The following is a 22,796-nucleotide window of genomic DNA, read 5'->3' on the forward strand; positions in this document are numbered from 1 at the left end:
TGATGAGGTTAGCTGGAATCTAGTGATGACTGAAAAATGAAAAAATGAAATGAAGAAAAAAAAGGTTTATGCAGGTACAGATTTTATCCAATGTAAATGCAGTAGGATGTCGAACAGTCTTTCTGACACTTACAAAATACTAATGTAGAAAGATGAAAACATTCACAAAAACATCTCATGCTTACAAAATCGAGAAAATCAACATTTGTAATATATGTATATTGTTTTTGGTTTTAAACCACATTGTTTTTATGAAACATAGATTAATCAAATATGTCGGGGAGATATAATATTATATAATCTTTACAAAGATTTGTTCCATTATTTTGGTCCATTTTATATTGATAGGAGAAAGGAAATGAATTTGTGAATTTGAAGCTGTGGACAATATCTAATATTACATATAATATTACATCTCATCACAAATATTTAAAAATTGATGGTTCATCATTTCAGATGTGCAACAATACATATCAGTATGTTTTCATCTATATTTGTTTTTGTAGATACCAATACAATTTCTGCACTTATTTACTAACAATTTTGTTAGAACAACCTTTATAAGAATACAGTTTGATATGAATAGATATTATATTACATACATAGTCATTTATTTGTAATGTGTATATATACTATTCTTGAAAGCAGTTTGATCTAGTAGAAGGCTAGTGATCCATAATGGCTACAATTCATATTTGTATAAGCACCATAAATATACATGGACGGACACCCAGTTGGACATTAAACTTCAATGATTATAACCAGTGTATGAATCACTCCAGAGAAGAATACTACACTGCCACCTGCTGGAACAAAGCGCTTCAAGTTCAGACTCACTACAGAACGAGAACATCACCATCACACATTCTATCAGTCTGTTCCCTCTCATAAGGCAAAGACACATGGATATGTGCGCATCACTTCCTGTCCTTCAGCAGGGAGAGGAGGACACCTGGTCGTAGTCAGGGCACTTGAGCAGCACCGGGTAGCTGGCGTTCATCTGGAGCGAGGCGTCGCTGGAGATGTCTGACGGGCTGCGTCCCCGCGTCCAGGCGTCGGGGTGAAGGAACTGACCCGAGTAATCGGAGCAGTTGCTCAGGCGGGGCCGGTAGAAGCTGGGGTGCGGCTGGTATATTTCCTCCGCTGTGTAACGCTTCATGAACAGGTAGACGGACATCACACCTGCACTCTGAACAGAGAGGAAAAAAAACATTTCCTCAAGGAAGCACCAAGCAATAACAGAATACATTTAGAGAAAATGGTGTTTGATTATGACTAATGATTTATGTAAAAAGGTAAAATTATATTATATGTACTATATTATATAGTAGAAAAAAATAATCCACCATGGGGTCCAAGTGCATGAAAATCACTCACAGAAGAGCGATTTTTAAATGTTACAGGAATGTTGCATGTGCAGTATTGGTTTAGCTCTATCAACCAAGATGTTCAGAATGGAACACTAGCTTGCTACTAGCAGTAAGTGAAACTGTAGGCGTTATTCCACAATAAATGTTTGAAACAGAAGTATAAGTGTGCTGAAGTCCGAGGATGTAAACAGCTTCAATCAGAACATCCCAGGGTGTCATGTAGTAATTACGATAAATACAAAATGGCATGAACAAAGCATATGCTGCACTTTTGTCACATGACCTCATCATATGGCATGTTTAAAGACCCCCTGTGGTGAAAATCAAGTTTTTAATGTTGTTTATTTGTCTATGTGGTGTTTTTAATATGCTTTAAGACAAACCATGTGCAAATTCATAAGTCAACATCAATGCTGAGTGTTTTCTCCTTAAAACTGCAATGAAAAAAGATTGCTGGTGTTTGTGACCTCACAAACTACCTTGTAACCAATCACGTCAATGTGCCGGCAGGCTTTAGCATATCATTAACATCAAACTAGAAGGGGAGTCTCGAGAGAAGCCAGGTTATCCCAGTATATTTTTCTGTTGATATGAAAAATCGGGTAGATTTAGCAATATGGCGGGTGTATGATGTATATTATGATGAACTATATGTCTTTCTCCACTGACGTTCTGAGTTGATAAATTGTTTGTAAGGATACTGATTGTTAGAAGGCAGCTGTCTGACTCTGAGATGAAGAATGGGAACATGGTTTGTGTAACATTAGCAACACATTATTAGCTGTTTGATAACATAGTCAAGCAAAAGGCTAATCATATTTTTACCGTTACCGTTTACCATATAATTACCGTTATGTGCCTTATGTTGTAAAGAACAATATCATTGTGCTGCGTTTACCTCAGTAAGTTGACCAAGTGGATCTCTGAGCTGGCGTGAGTGAGTTTTTTGCATATTTATTGATCCACATATACTAAATGAGGTCAATGTAGAGTCAAGCTATTTCAAGGCATGAAGTAATATTTTCACAGGAAAAAAAACATTTAAATATATTATTTTGGTGATCAAAGATGAGTTTTAAGGGACAAAAATTATTGACTGCAGGGGGACTTTAAATCAGCATGTGGCATCTAATTATTAGGTGACATCAAAGTACCACAAGAGCGTTTCGAATATGTACAGACGTCTGCTCTCTAATCACTCTCACAGTACTTTAATGTCACACACCGATTGGTCTGCACAGTAGAACACATCTAATATCTTGAAAATAAAATGGTTATTTTGCATTTATATCCAGTTTTTGTGGGGGAAAAATGTCATCTGTCCGATTAACCCTTGAAGTACACTTTAGCATAATTTTAAATTATGGAAATAATATACTTTAAAAATATATATTTAAGTGCTGAATGTAATGTTTTCAGACACCTTTTTTGCATGTTATTTACAATTAAATGAAAATGTATTGTAGTTTAATTTATATTAAATGTAATTAGTTGAACTTAAAAGTGCATTTTTGACCCACTTAAGTAGAACTAAAGTACATCTTATATGTAATTTCATTATTACTTCAATTGTCTTTGAAATGTGGTCACAGTGTACTGCTGAACGTACTGACAAGCATTTATGGAAAACTAAAATTTCATTTCATTTCTTTTGAAACTTGTATGTCATGTATTTGTAATTATAGATTTATAATGATAAATTTGCCTTTTATGTACATTTAAAAAAGTTTAAAGCACGAAAAAATATCAAAACATTATTAAAATATAATGTTTTAAAGGTTTTAAAATGTACTTTCAAGTAAAACTTTTAATTTGACATTAAGATATGCCGCAAATATGGCCGCCGAGTGAACAGAATGTCCTTGAAAAAGGGACTTTGGAAAAAGTCATTAAAGTGACTTTCTTTAAGTACACTTAAGTGACCTTTTACTCCATTAATATATAGGCCTATTACAGGTACAGCTGGAAGTACAGTGTTTATATATATATATATATATATATATATATATATATATACACTTTTAAGACTAGTCTACAAGTGCACATTCAATACAATTAACTAGGGAACTTCTTTTCTTTTTGCACTTCTTTTTCACAAGGGAAATGATGAGTTAAGAAAGACCTACACTTTCAGATTTGAGTTAAAATATTAATAAATTACCTACAGTTCATTCATCACACTGAAAATGCATCTGGATATTTTAAGCATACTGTGCTCAGTACCAGTGTTGGGTAAGTTACTTCAAAAAAGTAATTAATTACTAATTACTAATTACATCATCAATGTTATATTTAAAATACTTTTCTAATTACTCTGTCTGAAAAGTAATTTAATTACTCAATAAGTAACTCATTACTAATTACTTCTTAAAATCCCTATAAACCTAACCCCTAACCCCTTTTGATAAGAGTCAAACATAGAATAGTTTAGCCTTTTATGGCTTTTTAAAACATTTTAGCTTTATTAAAACATACTATAATACTTTTATTTACTTTATAATACTTACATTTTTTTAGTAACAAATATGGATGTCACGATACCAAAAATCTAGTAGTCAGTACTGATACCACCAAAAGTGCACAATACTCGATACCAAAGTCGATACCACGGTAAAAATATATAAAGATACAAATAAAACAATGCTATTTTTTTTCAGGTAGGTCTAATAGTAGTAAGTAAAAATACCACAGAAATTGAATAATCAAATATAAAATAACTCTGCATAGTCATGACTGTATAAATTAAATATAGATTAATCTTTGTAAAGCTTTTCTTTCGTTGTTTGATTATCACTTATAATACAGACAGACAATAGTAGACAGTAGCATGTTTTAAAGGCTGCTGTCACTAAGACATAATGGACGGTCACAATATGCTTTTACACATGCTGTTCACATTCACATAACCAATGCGAATATACGCCAAGATGGGCATTTTGACATAACTGTGTGTGTATTTGAACGTTTATGTGTAATAAACCGTGAAAATCTGACACTTGCGAGAGGCGGCTATGTGTGTGCGCTGAGAGCGCACTGACTGAAGACCGTCTCTCAGAGAGCGCGCGCAGTTTTTTCTCTCTAGGACATAGCTTACATTTTACCATAAAGTTCTTGCCTACATGTGCAAAAAAGTGAAGTAATTGGAATATTTCCATTCTGCAAAACAGCCACTTGCTTCTGCCGACATCTTCAGACAGCGACTACGCAGCCAACTGGTGCAAAGTTGCGAACTCATGCGCAAGTGCACTACAGCTAACGATTTTAAAGAGGCAGCGTTCACTTTTACCTTTAGACGACAAATTTAGATTTTAATACAGAACTGTTGAACAGTATGTAACGCAAGTACATTATAAGTAACTGTAATTAAATTACCTAAAAATGAACAGTAATACCTTACTTTACTTTTTCAGTGGATAAGTAATTTAATTACAGTAACGCATTACTTAGTAACACGTTACACCCAACACTGCTCAGTACATACTGTATCTAGGTAGTGAGCACTGAACATCAAGAAGATCAAATTATAGTATGTGGTAATCATCAGCATTTCACAAATATGGATGATAGAGCTGAACCTTTTGACATTCGTTTAATCTTACATGTCTTTAAAGAAAGACTGAGTTAGGATGAAAAAAAAAGCACAAAACACATTAGTGCTGATTTAACTGCAGAGAAGAAAAAGAAGAAGAAGAAGTGTGAGGGAGTTCACTTCAGTGTGAATAATAGCCCTAATAATGGAGAGAAGCGAGAGAAGAGTGACAGTAAATGGTGGTGTTCTCACCTCAGTGAGCAGGAAGGAGATGGCAGCGAACGCAAACGACCAGCCGTACTTATAGCTGAAATACGCCTCATTACTCTTGGTCCTGTTGAACATCTCGTCATTTATGCTGGAGATGTAGAGAACCAAACCCACCACCAGAGACAGACCTGTGTGATGGACAAACATCAGCCTGACAGATGAGACATGTCAGAATGACAGAGGAGGAAGAGAAAGAGTACCTGACAGGATGAAGAAGATTCCAGAGACAAACGCCAGTATGGTGCGGTGGGGCCGAATGTGCCCAATATTGTTGAGCACAAAACCGATGAACATGAAGAACAAACTGACCAGGGGGAAGGGCGTGGCTGAACGGATCATCTCTGAAGAGAAACAGTATCACAGGAAAAAAAAATAGCAGTGATAGTGAGTTCACTTGTGCGAGTTCACACCAACAAAGACAACTATAACCATAACGTTTAAAAATCATTGAAGACAGCTGTAATGATAATGACAGAGAGGAAAGATTGGAATCACATTCAAAGCGATTTCTTTCAGCCAATGAATGATAAAAACACTGACATCCAATCAAAAATCTTCCTATTAGTGTGCACTGCGATTATAGGTTTGTTCACACCATGTCGTAATCACTGTAATTACGAGATTCCGGCTTGCAAAAAGTGTTTATATCCTTGTAGAACTCATAGTTACAACCTGTAAACAGGGAGTATTCTGAGAGCTCCGACTTGTACCACCTGACCGCTGCAGATTCATTTTGGTGTTGATAGTGTTGCCATAGAAATGCATAATCCGAGTTCAAGGACGTGAACAGCTCCGAGTAGTAATTTCAAGATGTTGTCATCTCGAAATTATGACAATTACAACATGGCGTGAATGCAGCAAATGTTTACAGAACATAACTGAAGCGCGTTTCAGAATAAACATGATGTTGTCTGCTGGTGTGTACGCTAATATAGTTGTATTTTATTGTTTTAGTTATGGTACTTCAGTTGGTCTACATTGGTTGTTTTTACAAAAATGCAGCTAAATAGCGATGCAGGAAACAGCACTTTCATTTAATTCAAATGCTTATGCACAATATGTGTGGTGTGGCATTCATTAGCTTAGCAACACGCTAACTAATGGAATCAATTGTGCACATTAGTTGAGTCATGAGAGGAGCGCTATTTCTGTCAATGAAGCTGCTGATGTGGAGCGGCACATTGTCAGCCAATCAAAATCTTTCCTATTAGCAGTTCATAACTGAAGAACGTGCTTAGAATAAACATAATGTTGTTGTGTGTGGGCAAATGTCTTTTTGGTTATCATTATAGTTATCTTTGTTAAAGGGATAGTTCACCCAAAAATGAAAAATACCCCATAATTTACTCACCCTCAAGCCATCCTAGGTGTATATGACTATATATCTACGAACACAATCAGAGTTATATTAAAAAATATCCTGCCTCTCAAGCTTTATAATGGGAGTGAATGGGGCTCAAGATTTTTAAGCCCAAAAAAGTGCATCCAGCCATCATAAAAGTAATGTGACTCCAGGGGGTTAATAAAGACCTTCTGAAGCAAAGTGATGGGTTTTTGTAATATCCATATTAAAACTTTATTAACTATAATAACTAGCATCCAGCAATGGCCGTACATGAGTCGATTCCAGCGGAAGAGTGACCTCTAACCCGACGCATGACATATTGACGAACGCGGAAGCGCAGAGGATAGAGAAAAACAAAACACCGGTCATTAAGTAGAAGTCTAAAACGAGAATTTTTAAAGAGAAATGTCAGAGGATTTCAAGACAAAAGGAGCTTGAGTTTGTTGCCCAGACCTATTTGTTTGAACCGCGAGTGACATCAAAGCTTACGATACTCCTGCATCATATATTGCGTCAGAAGTCGATTTGCGTAGGCCATCTGCCAGAAGCTAGTCATTTTAGTTTATAAAGTTTTAAATATGGATATTTTTCACTTCAGAAGGCATTTAACCCCCTGGAGCCATTTGGATTACTTTTATGATGGATGGATGTGTTTTTTTGGGCTTCAAAATCTTGGTTACTATTCGCTTCCATTATAAAGCTTGGAAGAGCAAAGATATTTTTTAAAGTATCTCAGATTGTGTTCGTCTGAAAGAAGATATACACCTAGGATTGCTTGAGGGTGAGTTAATCATGGGATAATTTTCATTTTGGGGTGAACATTCGTTCATCGGTCGGTCTGCACTGGTCGTGCTGTACAATGTTTTCGTGTGCAGCCACAAAAATGCAGCAGTTTCATTTAATTCAAAGGCTTTTGCGCAATAGCTTAGCAACATGCTAACTACTGGAGTCAAGTGTGAATGTCAGTTGAGTCATGAGAGGAGCGCTATTTCTGCTAATGATGCCTCTCATCCATGACAGCGATGACGCCGCCTGTATAGCAGCTCACTAAAGGATTTCTCAGCGCTGTCTTACTGTCCATCAGCTCAGACCCTCAGCGGGATAATTACCTCCACGCTGAAATAAACTCAGCGCCTCTAAAACAGCTGTCAAAACTGACAGCTAATAACCACCCATCCTGCATTGTACTTCATGGGACTGTATAAGCAGCATATGCAAGTGGATTTGAATACACTCAACTGGTTGGATTGAAGTTTTAAAAAATATTTTTACCATGGAGAAAAAACTTTCAGAAAGATGCATTTGTGGATTACTGGTCCAAATGGATTGAATATATATCCCCTATTGAACCAAATACATTTTGGTTATAAGAATGTATGTTTTATGAACATCTGGTGATGGCTGTGACCTCCTTCCTCTTTTTTCTCTTTATTTTTATATATTTTTCGGAGGGTGTTCTGTTCTGGCAGCAGTGAAAAAGCAATGCTATAACTGCAAATAACAAAATTTACCATATAATTGCACATAGTGGTTAGGACAGTTACAGTAGAATGACAAAATTTAGTGTACCATATGTGTAAAAACTATGTAAGTTTACTTAGCTTTTGACATGACTGACCCAAGTTTAAACCTGCCTTTTCCAGATCCCATTCTTCTCCCTAGTCCCATCACATATCAACTCATTTCTATGAGATGTTTATTTTAAAGGAAATATTCAAAAAGTGGAAATGAAGAGCCAAATGGTTATTTAATAGACCTGTAACGGAAACTGCGCTGATCAGACAGACTGGCACATTGACTGTGATGCATATTGCTTTTGTTCCTCTGTTGCTTTGAATATATTTTTAATATTTTGTCTTTTTTTGTGTGTGCATGTGTTGATTTAAGCATCTGCTAAATGCATAAATGTAAATGTAATATTGTCCCCATGCTTCCTGGACATTTACTGCAGGCTGATATGGGAGAGGGGCTTTAGGTATGAGGACAAGAAAAGTCTCAACACCATTTATGACGTTAATAAATATGATCATATAAATGGAATATGCTGCCATTATTACTGTTTTATATAACAATACACACAGGTGCAAACAGTATCTGCCACTATTTGCAACTAATTAACACTGAACACCTGTAATGATGGGTCAACAGAATGGGGATCCATTTGCAGCTTTTATTAAGAATAGTATATACACAGGTAAGGGCAGAGGCAGAGACGTAAACGGGGACAGGCAATGGTCGAGGCAGGCGGCAGACAAACGGTATCAGGAAGCAGGCAGAGATCAGGGCAGGCAGCAAACAAACACAGTCCAGTAACCAGGCAAGGATCAAGGCAGGCAGCAGAGAATCACAGGAGATAAACAGTCCAATCGGCAACAGTATAAACAATCCACAGAAAACGCTTAGAAATGATCACCAGGGCAAATCAAGACTTCGCAGTGTGTGTGTGTGTGTGTGTGCTGCTTAAATAGTGTGAGTGTGATGTGATGCAGGTGTGTGCGCAATCAGTCCCAGGAATGAGGGCCTATGGGAAATGTAGTCTGAATGATAGTCTCAGTATTCCGGTGAAGGCTCCCTCCGGTGGTGCGGGGGAGGAAGTGCGGGAGCCTCACTTGTGACAACACCATCTAATTAACACTATTATTTACGCTACAGTGAAAACTATTCTTTTACAATTTACACTCAGGTCCTGTTTACACCTGTTCACTTCATGTGTTTTCTCTGATTGGATAGCTATCCGATTGTGAAAAGACCAGGTTTAAATGTCCTCCGAAATGTATTGGAGACGGATTTAAATCCGATCGCTCAAACCACTTCAGGAGGTGGTCAGGGATGCATTCCAGTAAAAACTGAAAAGTCTAAATGCATCTGGTTGTTGAAACCACGTATGTAATTTTTACTCCTCCCATAATGTTAAAAAAATAAATGTGTGAGATTGTGCTATAGCCAGAAATGACAGCGCTACTACACCATGAATCTTTGCAGACGAGCAGCTGAGTATCTCTTCAGCAAACTGCTGCAAATGAGTAAGTAAGTAACTACTGAGTAACTACTGAAAGTAAGTAACAGACACTCAAAACACAATCATCTTCATTAAAAGTAATGATCTTATCAGTGCCAGGGCCACACTCTCTCCTATTGCGGTCTTTGATTTTGAAATTAGCTGATGATCAATAAAATGCAGCTCATATTTGTTGCTTTCAGTGACGTGAACTGCATATCATCTGCATAAATCTGCATATAGCGTGGAAATTGAATATCGGATTTAGATCCATTTTGCGGACACACATTTATGTGGCCAAGTGTAAATGGAATCATTTTGATAAATCAGATATCTAACTGATCAGTAAAAACACATGAAGTGACCTTGACTCCCAAGAGCAAGAAAACAATGAATTTTAGGTAACACTTTACAAAAAAGTTCCATTAGGTAACATTAGTAAACTACATTAGTTAACACGAACTAACAATGAAAAATACTTCTAAAGCATTTATTAATCTTAGTTAATGTTAATTTCAACATTTACTAGTACATTATTAAAAAATACACTGTAAACTAAAACGAACAAACACTATACTTTACTATAACAACTATAACATTAACTGTAATGTTTCTTTTGACAGGTACTGTGCTTAAAGGGATAGTTCACTCAAAAATGAAAATTGTATCATCATTTACTCCCCTCAAGTTGTTCCAAACCTGTATAAATTTCTTTGCTCTGCTGAACACAAAGGAAGATATTTTGAAGAATGTTTTTAACCAAGCAGATCTCGCCCCCCATTGACTACCATAGTAGGAAAAATAATACTATGGATGTCAATGGGGGGGGGGGGGGGGGGGCGAGATCTGCTTGGTTAAAAACATTCTTCAAAATATCTTCCTTTGAAAGAAATTTATACAGGTTTGGAACAACTTGAGCGGAGTAAATGAAGACAGAATTTTCATTTTTAGGTGAACTATCCCTTTAATGTATTTGTAAACATTTTAAGAAACACTTAATATATCCAATAAAGGGTTGGTTTAAAGCATTTAGTGTTAATAAGTTGTTAAAGCATAATAAGCATTATCTAACTCTTTACATATGAGCTAATTAAACAATAATAATTTGGTTAATTACAGTGGCAATGAATGAAGAGCTCACTACTTGTATATGGCCTTTATTAATATATTAACAATGTAGAGACTACAATATATAAACTTACACTTATAGCCCCGGTTTCCCAGACAATTCTTAAGCTAGTTCAAGACTAAAATGTATGTTTGAGCTATTTTAACTGAAAGCAACTTGTACTGACATATCTTAAATGTAACTAAGCTAAAAAAAGGGAACTAAGCTAGATTTTGAACAACTTGAGAACACGATTTTTCATGAAGGTTTGATGACTTACTCAGAACGCTGACAGTCGACTCACTGGTCAGCTGAACGCTCATGGGCATCACATACTCGATGGTGAAGCAGCGGCCCCTCTCCTCACCTGAGACACACAGAGGACACTGTTATTGCTCCGGGACGTTTAGCAGACATGATGAGCTTTGGCTTTTCATAGTACACACCAGGGTTTCAAACAGGGGTTGTGAATAAAATACAATAACTGTGATTAATTTTTTTTATTTTTTTTTATTTATTTTTTTTTACATTGGACAGGAAAGGAAGTGGTAAAAAGAAGGGGGCGAGATCAGACAGGACAACAAACCAGGACTGAAAAGTGTAACCATGTTTTCAGAGCACTGCCCATATGGCTATCTACTGACAGATCATTTCTAGTGACAGATCATTTCTTCTGTATTGCGCCATACATCCGAGTGAAACAGACTATTGAAAATGGAAAAAATGTAGGATGGGGACTTTGGTTGTTGATTGGACGGAGGCAAATCTGACTGAGCTTATAGTCAATTGTGGAGGAGTGGGTTGAAGAGCACCAAAATCAAAGTCCCTTTAAGACAAGTCATTTCACTCGGTGGCCATCTTTGAAACACCTCTTGGGCATCCAAGTGCAGCTCCTATCTCTTTGAATGGGGAAACATCAAATGTTTGCCAAGCTTTCGATTAAATTTCATATTTGAAATCACCAATGAAATCTGACAACAACTGTCTCATAAATTTTGTTTCTAAACGCTCGAATCATGAGAAAAAACAGTATTTTTCAGGCTGGATCAAACTAACACAGTCCTAAATGCGCGTCTCTTGTGCCTCATTTCGGAGGCGCGCGTCTGACTGTTTCTATAGAAACCGGAGCTTCTAACGGCTGCTGCAGTGACGTGTTGACTTTACCAATCGGCGATTGGCTCTTATTTAGAAGGCGGGACTTATTCCGCCATATTGCGCGTTGCACTTTCTCCCATTCATAATAATACGAGTGACGTGTCTTGTGTTATTCTATAGTCTTTGACCAAAATGACTGCTAAAAACAATACTTTATATTATTTTGAGGGAATTTTTTTTTTCCTCACTCTCTCTTCTTCCTGATTGGATTGGATTAAATAGACCTTAAACCGACAATGTTATTAACTAAATCAATCATAGTCTAACACACATCTTTGAATCTTTTAGCTTTACTTTTATAATAGTGTGCTAATGTTTGACCTTAACTGTAAGCGCATTACTGTACACACTGAGCAGCAAGTCAAAATTACTTCAAAAAGACAGCATTTGGAGCTTAAGTTGTGTTTGCTGTAACTGTTATTGTAACATTCTTAAAGGGACAGTGCACCCAAAAATGAAAATTCTACCCTCATGTCATCCAAACCTGTATGACTTTCAAAGATATTAGCTGCATCCAAAAATCCCACACTTCCCTACTACAGGCAAAGTATGTCTGAATTCACAGTACTGATAAAACAGTAGGCAAAAAGTACAAGGATGACCTACTACTTCTGGTGAGATTCTGAAGTGTGCATATGATGGACACTTTACTATCCCATGAGGCCATGGGAGAGGATTTGTGTGAATGGAGGTTAAACTGATGCTGTAGTCTCTGAGGCATGGTAAAAACATGGTACTTATGGTAAATCAAGAAAACAAGAGATTCAAACAATAAGACTAACCATGTTGAGCATTATAACAATTAGTTTTCTGCCGATAAAGGTATCCAAACAGTTGCTCACCTAACAAAACGCATATTGTTAAAGCGTTTTTGGTGTTTCCGGATATGACGTCAGTGACAGGCAACGCAATGAGATGGTTCATGTCCTGGTTAAAATTGCTGATTTCTCTGGATTTAAAAATTGTTGGAAACATTTGGGATAATGTAAGTACACATGTCAACAAAATATATAACATTGCTCTAGTGGTTTTTCGATATTTTAATCTAAAAATCGTACATATTTTGCCTTTAAAGTCGTGCAATAGAACATCAGCTGTTGCTTAAAGTCCCTAATATCTTCTTTTATGTTTCACAGAAGAAGGGCTTTTAATGGCCTTCATCTGTGACTTCCCTTTTCATTTGGGAGAATATAATGTTAGTGCAGTCACTGACACTTTCATCATGTGGTAAGACCTACAGGATCATGATATCACTGTCTGTCATGATATCACATCACATTTACACGGTCAACACTGTAACACCCAAAGCAATGCAACTCTCTCACTTTGAAGCACAGAAATAACTTGAGACTTCTGGACTTCTGAAAGGGTGTTTGAATCACATGGCTGATCGTGATCCCACCAGCCCGATCCTGTAGAGCTCAAACGACTGCTCACATCTGTTCACAGTCACGCTCAATTTAACCAGCTATAAACAGTGTGGGTTTGGATCAAACTCAGTCCAATCGCTCGCCCACATCTTCACACACACAGTGCATTCCTTCACTGAGACTAATGTGTGTGTTTGTGCCACAGCAGGCCGTTGTTTGCCAATTCAGAGGAGTGTGAGCTCAACATGTCATCTAAACGATAACAAACACACATGGATAAACCTCATCAATACAGCAGGACACATCCCATCATTAAACACATTCAGAAAATGTTGCTCACGGACAACAACTGCCATAGCAATGCCACAGGAGGACACACAGATAGAGCTGTAACCTTTGTAATCAGTCCAGAACGCCTGGCCACTCAAAAATAATGGTATAAAACCAATAAAACCCCTTTGAATGTGTGAAGTCCATTGGAATGAACTCAGATGACTGGATATTTACAGGACAACATTAGAACACTGACTCTAACAGGGAAAAGGGTGAAAAATAGGGATTAAAACATCTAAAAAACATTTTATTTTTATTTTTCATAAATGAAAAATGTTTATTCCATCTCAGGAGGATAAAATTAAGGACTGCAGGAATGGGGTGAAGAAAAGGAATATGGTGCAAAAATGGGGTGCAGATTTAGCCTAATCTCTGTACAGGTTAACATGTTTGAGATCAATTGTTCATTTGTATAAACATACACTAACTGGCCACTTTATTAGATACACCTTGCTAGTACCAGTGTAATGTGAAAGCATCACGCAGTTGCTGCAGATTCGTCGTCTGCTCATCCATGATGCGAATCTCCCGTTCCACCACATCCCAAAGCTGCTCTATTGGATTGAGATCTGGTGACAGTGGAGGTCATTTGAGTTTAGTGAACTCATTGTTATGTTCAAGAAACCAGTTTGAGATGATTTGAGCTTTGTGACATTGTGGAAGTAACCATCAGAATATAGGTCCACTGTGGTCATAAAGGAATGGACATGGCACTCCGATTTTTTGCTGAGTGCGAGTTTAGAGGTGCATCGCTCCAATTTCTCATTGAGTATTTCACGAGTTCGCACTTACAAATAAGTCAGATAGAGTAAATGGTATGCATATTTGGCATGCTGTCTGAGGAAAGGGCTCCCAGCTTGGTATTTGGCCCAAACCCAGAGTACTCCCCCAGTATCCTTGGCTGTGGTAGGAACCAGCCAAGAGTGAGGAGACGGGGTGGTGGAGGGATGCTGAAAAACTGTTGAGGAATGTAGGTGAGTTAACTGTGTATATATATATATATATATATATATATATATATATATATATATATATATGAAGAGTTTGGTTCTAAAACGCGATAAACGCCATTTTTAAAAAAAAATGAGTTTCCGCCAAAATCTGTATTGTATCTGGTCAGTATTGAAAAGTCATTTATTAATTTTGCGCAAAATGCGATATCCGTCGTGTTATTCTGTCATGTTTTCTCCCTTTCTTTCCAAAACGCCTCCTTTCTCTGTAGAATGCAATACATCCGCTCAACCAATCACAGCGCACCTTTCCACGCACTGTAAACAGTAATGGCGGCGCTCTGAATACACCCGGCATCCTAGTTTTCCTTATCTGCTTTGTACTTTGTGATCAACAAAAACAGAAAAATTTATAATTTTGATAACATTGATGAACCTATGGTGGTTTCTGCGGTGGGGAAGAAACGCAAGTCATCAAAATGTAATCATTTATGTGAGGAGATTAAGAAGATGAGGCACTCGAGTCAGGAGGAGGAAAAATGCCGGCTGTTGTTTGTTCCACGACAGCATCAAACTTCTGTCACGGTCCCCAAAACTGAATCATGAACAGTTAAAAGCCGTTTTTAATACCAATGTACACTGCAAATGTGTTTATTTTAAACGTGCGGTGGCGCCAGATACTCTTTAATCAGCAATGACAAACGGAGACATAATTAATTTATAACATTAACAAGATGACTCGTTGAATTCATTTTGGGAGCGACGACTGAATGTATTTTTAGTCAAATGCCTGTATATAAGATTAGTATTGGCAAAGTTCACAGGCTGTCATATTTGTGGATCAACTTACTTTGTTGTGTATTTTCAATATGAAAAAAAACTTTTATATTGATGGATTAATTGCATTTTGGAAAAAAATGCCCTATTTCTGGCTGAGTATGAGTTTAGCGGTGTAGTGCTCCATTTTCTCGTTGAGTATGAGTTTAGCGTTGTTGCTCCAATTTCCCGTTGAGTATGTTTAATAGTGCGGCGTGACGCTCTGATTTCTTGTTGAGTATGAGTTTAGTAGTGCGATGTGGTGCTCCAATTTCTAATTAAGTATGAGTTTAGCAACATTTTCTTGTTGAGTATGACTTTAGCAGTCTCGCTCCAATTTCTTGTTGAGTATGAGTTTAGTAGTGCAGTGTGGCGCTTTGATTTCTCGTTGAGTATGAGTTAAGTGGTGTGGTGTGGTGTGGCTCTCCGATTTCTCGTTTAATGTGAGTTTAGCAGAGTGGCGCTCTGATTTCTCGTTGAGTATGAGTTAAGTGGTGCGACGCGGTGCTCTCATTTCTTGTTGAATATGAGTTTAGCGGTGCCTCGCTCCAATTTCTCATTGAGTATGAGTTAAGTGGTGCGGTGTGGCTCTCCGTTTTTGCGTTGAGTATGAGTTTAGCAGTGTGTTGCTCCAATTACTCGTTGACTATGATTTTAGTAGTGCGGTGTGGCACTCCAATTTCTCGTTGAGTATGAGGATGTGGCGCTCTGATTTCTTGTTGATTGAGTATAAGTTTAGCGGTGTCGCTCCAATTTCTCGTTGAGTATGAGTTTTTGCGGTGCAGTGGGGGGTGGATGGTGGAGGTTGGGGGGCTTGTCTGGGGTCCTAGTTCCCTGGCCATGTGCCCGGTAGGCCTGTGCGTTAAGCCGTCCCTGACTGCGGTGTAAATAGCTTACTTTCCTATATCAACACTGGGAGTTTCTGTCTTATTCACACAGTGATCTCAATTCACACCATCAGGGAGGAAACATCCTCAGCGAATGGTGTCGTGACAAGCTGTGTGAAGTTAAACACCAGGGAACATCCGCAAAAACATCTCCAGTCAGCGGAAACATCTAGACTCTTAAGAATAAATTCATAAATAAATATAAGAATGAATACACACATATATCCATGCATCATGACACTGCAGTGTTAATCACTCCTAACAAAAGGTGGTTTATTTTTATTAGAATGAGAAATTAATTTAAGTTTCATTTTTATTTCTTTTTATCCAATTCCATGACTTAAAAAGTAACTTAAAATAACAAAAAAACACAAATCATAGTTTAAAAAAACAGATATTAAGGCTCGGTTTCACAGACAGGGCTTAGCCTAAGCCAGGATTAGGCCTTAGTTTAATTAGGGCATTTAGGTAATTTTTAGAAACGTGTCTTAGAAAAAAATATTGCTGATGTGCATCTTGAGACAAAACAACTGCACTGACATATTTTGAGATATCTCATAGCAAGTTTCTTTCAGTTGAAACAGTTCAAACATGCACTTTAGTCTAGGACTAGCTTAAGCCTTGTTTGTGAAACCGGGGGTAAATTAAATAATTATTAAATATAATAAAAATACAAATAATCAAATTAATTAAATATTTTGACCTCCGTATATGGTATTTTTAATACTACTATTAATACTACTTTATATACTATTTTTTAAAGAGTTTCAGCCTTATGTTTTAAAGGTGCAATATGTAATATTTCTGTCCGCTAGAGGTCGCTAGAGGCCTACTCAAAACAAAGGTGTAGCTTGATGACGGCAAGTTTGAGCGCAGAATCTTGGGACATGTGGTCCTCACATCACAGCCGGTGGAAACAATCGGGATAGGTCTCAAGAAGAAATCATGTTCATGGATGTGATTATTAACGTTACTGTAGTATGAAGCAGAGCAGGACCGAGTGTTGTGGGAGCTGAACGAGGCCGCTGGAGCGATTGCGCAACACACGCCTCACGAGCAGCGGAACTTTTATTATGACACAGTCGCCGGCGCCGCATCTGCTCTTCCGGTCATGAGTATGAGGTAATACAGCTCTGTTTATCATATTAGATACATTTGAGAGTGTTGAAAATAATGTTATAATGTTACTCTGTGCGTTCGCTCGGTGGCTGCTGCGGGACACTTGTTTGAGACACACTGCAGTAAGATAGATCGATTTTGGAATATCATATTAAATGCTGGATGGCTTGTGCTGATAAATGGCATGCAATTCATTTTAAAACGTATTGTATGATGGAGAAAATGCTGTATCACTGTTACTAAAAATAAAGCTGCATCTGATTATGCTATGTTAGCTACTTGACAAAATAGTGTTTTTCTCTGAGGCATGGTAAAGCATGGTACTCGCAAAATATCAAGAAAATTAGATTTAAACAATAAGACTAAACGTGTTGAGCTATATAACATTAATTAATTTTCTGTCTATAAACGTAACCAAACAGTTGTTCCCTTGTCTATTAAAACATGTAAATATGAAAGCATCTTTGGTGTTTCCATGGTTTCTACAAAATAAAACTGTAAACCGAGGGTATGACGCAATTGACAGGCGACTCCTTGCACGTCAAAAATCTTACATATTGCACCTTTAAGTCATAATTTGTACCTATGTAAAGTGCTGGATATTTTTTGTTTATCTTCTTCAGTACATTAAATATTCTTTGTGGTAGTAAGTGAGATGTGGATTACTTTAAAAAAAAAAAATTCAGATTCACTCATTTAGATTTTGCTAAATGAATAATTGTAAATGTATGTAACTGAGGAACAGAAAGTCCCCCAAAAGTCGAATCATCCATGTAACTCACCTGCCAGAAAACAGACTCTCCAGAGGCCGGAGTGGATTGACATGCGTATGTCAGTGCTCTGGTTCAGAGGCAGGATGACGCCCTCCTCCAGGTAGAGCCAGTAGTCAGTGCTGACGGCGATCCCAAGCAGCCCCAGACTGCATACCGCAAACACACTGCTGAGCAGAGTCAGAGCCTTCCTCCCGCACGCGCTCATGCCACGCAGCCTTCAGCCTTCAGGGGGCGCCCGCGCTACACACTGAATCTGAGGGAAATGCAGTCACTATCAATTCACTGCTTGCTGACTGGAAATCAGGAGGGCGTCAACTTCCATCATCTCTAGGAAATGTGACATAATGAATAATGAAGTGCCTTTCAAAAAGAGATGAGAATCCTCATGAAAACAAGTGTTTTCGGAAGCACACAGATGCAGATTGAATATCCACAACACAAGAAGCTCATTCATCTACACAAGGAGACATAAAACTGTTCAATGGAGACAAAAATACACACTCATGCATTCACACTGCATTTCTCATCTGTACATGCGTGATTTGAGCAGCTGCAGCTGTCACTGTCTAACAGTTAATGCACAATGCAAAATGAAACTTAAGGGTTCAGAAGTTTTGATCAGGCAGCTTGGCGTGTAGCACTGCAAAACTGATATTAAGGTGATATTTACATCAATCATCATGCCAGTATCTGTCATATATGAAGCTCTCATATAAAACGCAGTACCTGTCACTCAGAATGCCAGAGCGTCCATCGCTGCTGAAATGATGGACCTGTTTAACAAGGGAGGGACACAGAGCAGCAGCTCCTCTCTTCTCTCCTAAACACACAGCATTTAATGACACATTTACAGTACTGTACAGAGATTGTGTGCATTTTAAACAAATTTAGTCACAAGCAGCTCCACAACCATGCAAAAACTGATTTCCAGACAATCCGCATATGAGTTTACAGCAGGGGTGTCCTGGATTGCCGCTGTCCTGCAGAGTTTAGCTCCAACCCCAATTAAACAAACCTGATCCAGCTAATCAAGACCTAACTAGGCATATAGAAACTTCCAGGCAGGTGTTTTGGAGCTGGCTGGAGCGAAACTCTGCAGGACAGCGGCCCTCCAGGACCGAGTTTGGACACCCCTGGTTTACAGTCTTGTATGACATGTAAAACAGGACATGTAAAACTCTTCGCTTAAAGGGATAGTTCACCCAAAAATGAAAATCCTGCCATCATTTACTCACCCTCAAGCTGTTCTAAGTTTCTTTCTTTCTGTTAAACACAAAAGAAGATACTGAAGAATATGGGTGACCAGACAGTTGATGGGAATAGTATGGGGAAAAAATACTATGGAAGTCAATAGGGACCAGAAATTGTCTGGTTAACAGCATTCTTTAAAATATCTTCTTTTGTGTTCAACAGAATAAAGAAACTCATACAGGTTTAGAACAACTTGAGGAATTTTCATTTTTGGGTGAACTATCCCTTTAAAAGCTTATCTCTCTCACTTTTTGAAATGAATAATGACTGTTGTCTTCTAGAGCTGTAGATATGAGTTTATTTCATAACTGATGAGCTTTGCAACATTAAAGTTGTTACTGAGAAATTGAATCGACATCGAATTTAATGAATTAATGGCCTCTGTAGAGCTGCTTTACAGCGGAAATTGAATTTGTTTCATAATTGAAGAATTTGGCAACATTAATCATGTTGTTTTACTGTCTATTACTGTAAAGCTACAATACAAGCTGTACTGTATAAAGCGCAATAGAAATAGAAAGGACTTGAATTTTAAAGAACATGGAAGTGTCTCAAAAGCTAGAATTTTTGGGTATCATATTTTTTATGACCGACACACATTGTTTTATAGTGAAGAACCAATTATTAATTATTTTCTAACAACAGCTATTATTACCACAGTAAAATCAGTAGTGTATACAGTACAGTGTCAGAAAACTTCACAATCTTTCTGTAAATTTTGTTTATTTTTATGACAGTGGTGGATAAAACCAACTACCACAATTTTATTACAATAACAATAACTGTATAACATGATGACTGAATCTATAGTTATCATTGTGCATTTTTGCAAGGGCGCGCAGCACATTATGAGCGCGAGCAGGAGAGTTCCAAATCACCAGCAGCTCACTAGGTTTTAGACAGTTTATATAGCCTACCTTTAAATTATATTTACATTTTCACCGCTTTAACTGGTGTAATCACTGTAAACATTTTTTCTCTTTACTCTCTGCACGTGTTGCACCAAAATGACGCGAGGACTGAGCAACAAATTAAGCAATTGTAAACACTTTTAACATTTACTCAATATCAACATATCACCGTATTCAAAGCACACACACACACACACACACACACACACATATATATATATATATATATATATATATACTAGCCTCAAGTTTAAATCCCACTGAAATCATCAGCACATTTAAGACGCATGCATCTGTGTTGACATGTATATAAATTACGACAGCAGCAGCATATTCCTTCATCCACACTGAAAGGATGATACATTACCTGAAGGGTATTACTGATGAGAGTAAATATGAGTGTAATCCAGCTATAGAGTGAAGCAGGTCCGCGCAGCGCAGTCTGAGCACGAGAATGAACACGAGAGAGGCGAGCGCGCGTGTTCTGACTGCGCGTCTGTGTGAGGGCGTACGTGCGTCGCTGCCTGGATGTTAGCTGATTCGTTTTAATGAATCTGTTCGTTCAAACAGTTCGTTCAAATTAAACGATTCACAGTTCAGGAATTCGTCATCGAGTCATCACTCAAAAAGTTTTTTCATGAAGTCGCCGCTCAAGTTTATGTGATCTTTTTAAGGTAAAACAAGAGTTGGTCAAATGTGTACAAATATTATTCATTTTTAATAACATTATAACTTAAATGTAGTTTGTTACGTTTATTACGATAGTTAAGTTTAGTGTACATTTTAATTGATTGACTTTTCTTTCAAATTATTATTATTTTTTTTTTTAAATAAACAGACACATAGCCTAAGGTTAACAAAACTTTAATAGAGTACCTCAGGGATGAAGTGTTTTTGTAGGCCAACCCAGAAGTTAGCAGCGCAGGGGTTCCCTCGATCGAAAGCCTATGCATTTTTCCCATAGACTTCGCAAAAAAATAAGCTCTTTGTTTATGACACTTACACGTTTTGTCTATCAAGATAATCCTTACAAGTTAACACAACATTTATACATTTTGAAGCCTAAATAAAGTCGTCAGATATAATATTTAGAGGCTTTGTTAACCACAGACCTTATTTCAGGTGATTTAGCAAAAACCCATTCAAAAAACCCATAGACTTTAGGGCGATGGAACCGGAAGTCCTAAAATGCTAACTCGCTTCCGGGTTTTGCCTACAAAAACACGTCATCCCAGAGGTACTCTGTTGGCAGTTAGTTGAAGGAGGCTGACATGAATGTTCAAATGCCAAAAGTGTGCCAAAGTCCAAAGACATCAACAAATCAGAGAAGTTTATTAAGCACTTCGAGCACTTTTGTGGTGAGTTGTTGCCATTTAGTGGATGTAGAAAATCATTATGGTAAAAATAATGATAATTAATTACAATAATAATGATAATTATATTAATAACTTTTTAAATAAGTATCTATATCTATGTACTTAATGCAAACTCTACACACAGTCACAAGAAAAACAAAAGTGGAGCCTCCCAAAAACAGTGGACAGTATATAGTAAATGCTGAGCTTTTTCCATGGAACTCAGAAGGTACCCTGTTAAATTACAAAATCATTTGTGTTATGGACAAGAATCCCAAATATGGTCCAAGCAGCAAAAAAGCATCACCATATGTGGTCAGACACCCTGTGGGTGTAGCCATGTTCTTCCAGAGAAATCTTTTGGAAGAGGCATGTTTGCCTTCAGCTAAGGATGTACTGAGTTGCCTTCAACATGGCTTGAAAGGTATTTCTGGGAAGAGGTTACATTTTGACCACATCATTTATCACAGTAAATTTTAAATTGTTCAGAACTTCAGCCATGAGACTGGAGATGAAATATTATGGCAGAATTTCTCTGTACCCTTGCTCTGCTCCAGGTTTGTGGATTGAATGTTTTATTGCATAGTGCCTGTTCCTGAGGTACTGTGGCCAGAAGACATTGTTTCTTTCTGAGAATTATGCAATTAGAACTTATTAAATATAACATGCAGTGCATTTAGTATATACAAAATCTTAATATTTTTTTGTGCTTCTGCGATTCACATCGTAGAGCCTTTAACTGTTCAGTGTGATGTGCTTGCTGTGATCGTTCTGCTTGTTGTACATGCTGTATTTATTGTGTTTGCTCTGCATGCGGTGCCTTCGGGGCTTGGCCCACATTGCTGCTTGCAGCTATATTTGTTTTAAAGGGGTTGTTGATTATGATTTCACTTTTTAACTTTAGTTAGTGTGTAATGTTGCTGTTAGAGCATAAACAACATCTGCAAAGTTACGACACTCAAAGTTCAATGCAAAGGGAGATATTTTCTTTTAAATAATTATCTGTTTAAGGACTACAACAGACAGCTGGTAGGGACTACATCGCACTTCTTCCAAGGTTAGTGACATCACTAATCCTAAAATTTACATAAACCCTGTCCCTGAGAACACAGGCTGCAACATGTTAGGCTGCTTTAGAGAAGAGGAAGAGTTGTTGTAGTAGAGTGTTGTTACCATGCCGTCATTTTACGCCGGACTGATTCACAAATGAGGGTCAATTCAATGCTGGATTTGCACAAAAGATTAACATGACGGCA

The 22,796-nt window shown here is 37.5% G+C and overlaps 1 protein-coding gene across 2 annotated transcripts; it reads right to left on the reverse strand.

The window, feature by feature from the left end:
* Positions 1 to 64: 64 nt before the first annotated feature.
* cacng5b (calcium channel, voltage-dependent, gamma subunit 5b) lies at positions 65 to 20,719 on the reverse strand. Of its 2 annotated transcripts, none has more exons than XM_051887365.1 (7): positions 20,553 to 20,719; positions 18,750 to 18,843; positions 18,033 to 18,276; positions 10,901 to 10,987; positions 5,370 to 5,510; positions 5,152 to 5,297; positions 65 to 1,189 (listed from the first exon to the last, which is right to left on the reverse strand). In XM_051887365.1, exons 3-7 carry the CDS (start codon positions 18,226 to 18,228, stop codon positions 932 to 934), a joined length of 828 nt encoding a protein of 275 aa, XP_051743325.1. In that variant the 5' UTR covers positions 18,229 to 18,276; positions 18,750 to 18,843; positions 20,553 to 20,719; the 3' UTR covers positions 65 to 931. The 2 variants fall into 2 exon arrangements, with proteins under 2 accessions (XP_051743325.1, XP_051743326.1); XM_051887366.1 differs by having other exon boundaries at positions 18,033 to 18,350.
* Positions 20,720 to 22,796: the final 2,077 nt, after the last annotated feature.

Source organism: Ctenopharyngodon idella, chromosome 3 (assembly GCF_019924925.1).
Source record: "Ctenopharyngodon idella isolate HZGC_01 chromosome 3, HZGC01, whole genome shotgun sequence".
NCBI classification, from domain to species: domain Eukaryota; kingdom Metazoa; phylum Chordata; class Actinopteri; order Cypriniformes; family Xenocyprididae; genus Ctenopharyngodon; species Ctenopharyngodon idella.

Excerpts from the sequence above, each read along its gene's own strand:
- cacng5b (XM_051887365.1), bottom strand. The coding sequence starts at position 18,228 with ATGAGCGCGTGCGGGAGGAAGGCTCTGACTCTGCTCAGCAGTGTGTTT. Across the intron at positions 10,988-18,032 it reads GAGAGTCTGTTTTCTGGCAG|GTGAGGAGAGGGGCCGCTGC; the intron begins GTGAGTTACATG and ends TGTGTGTCTCAG. Across the intron at positions 5,511-10,900 it reads GTCGACTGTCAGCGTTCTGA|AGATGATCCGTTCAGCCACG; the intron begins GTAAGTCATCAA and ends GTTTCTCTTCAG.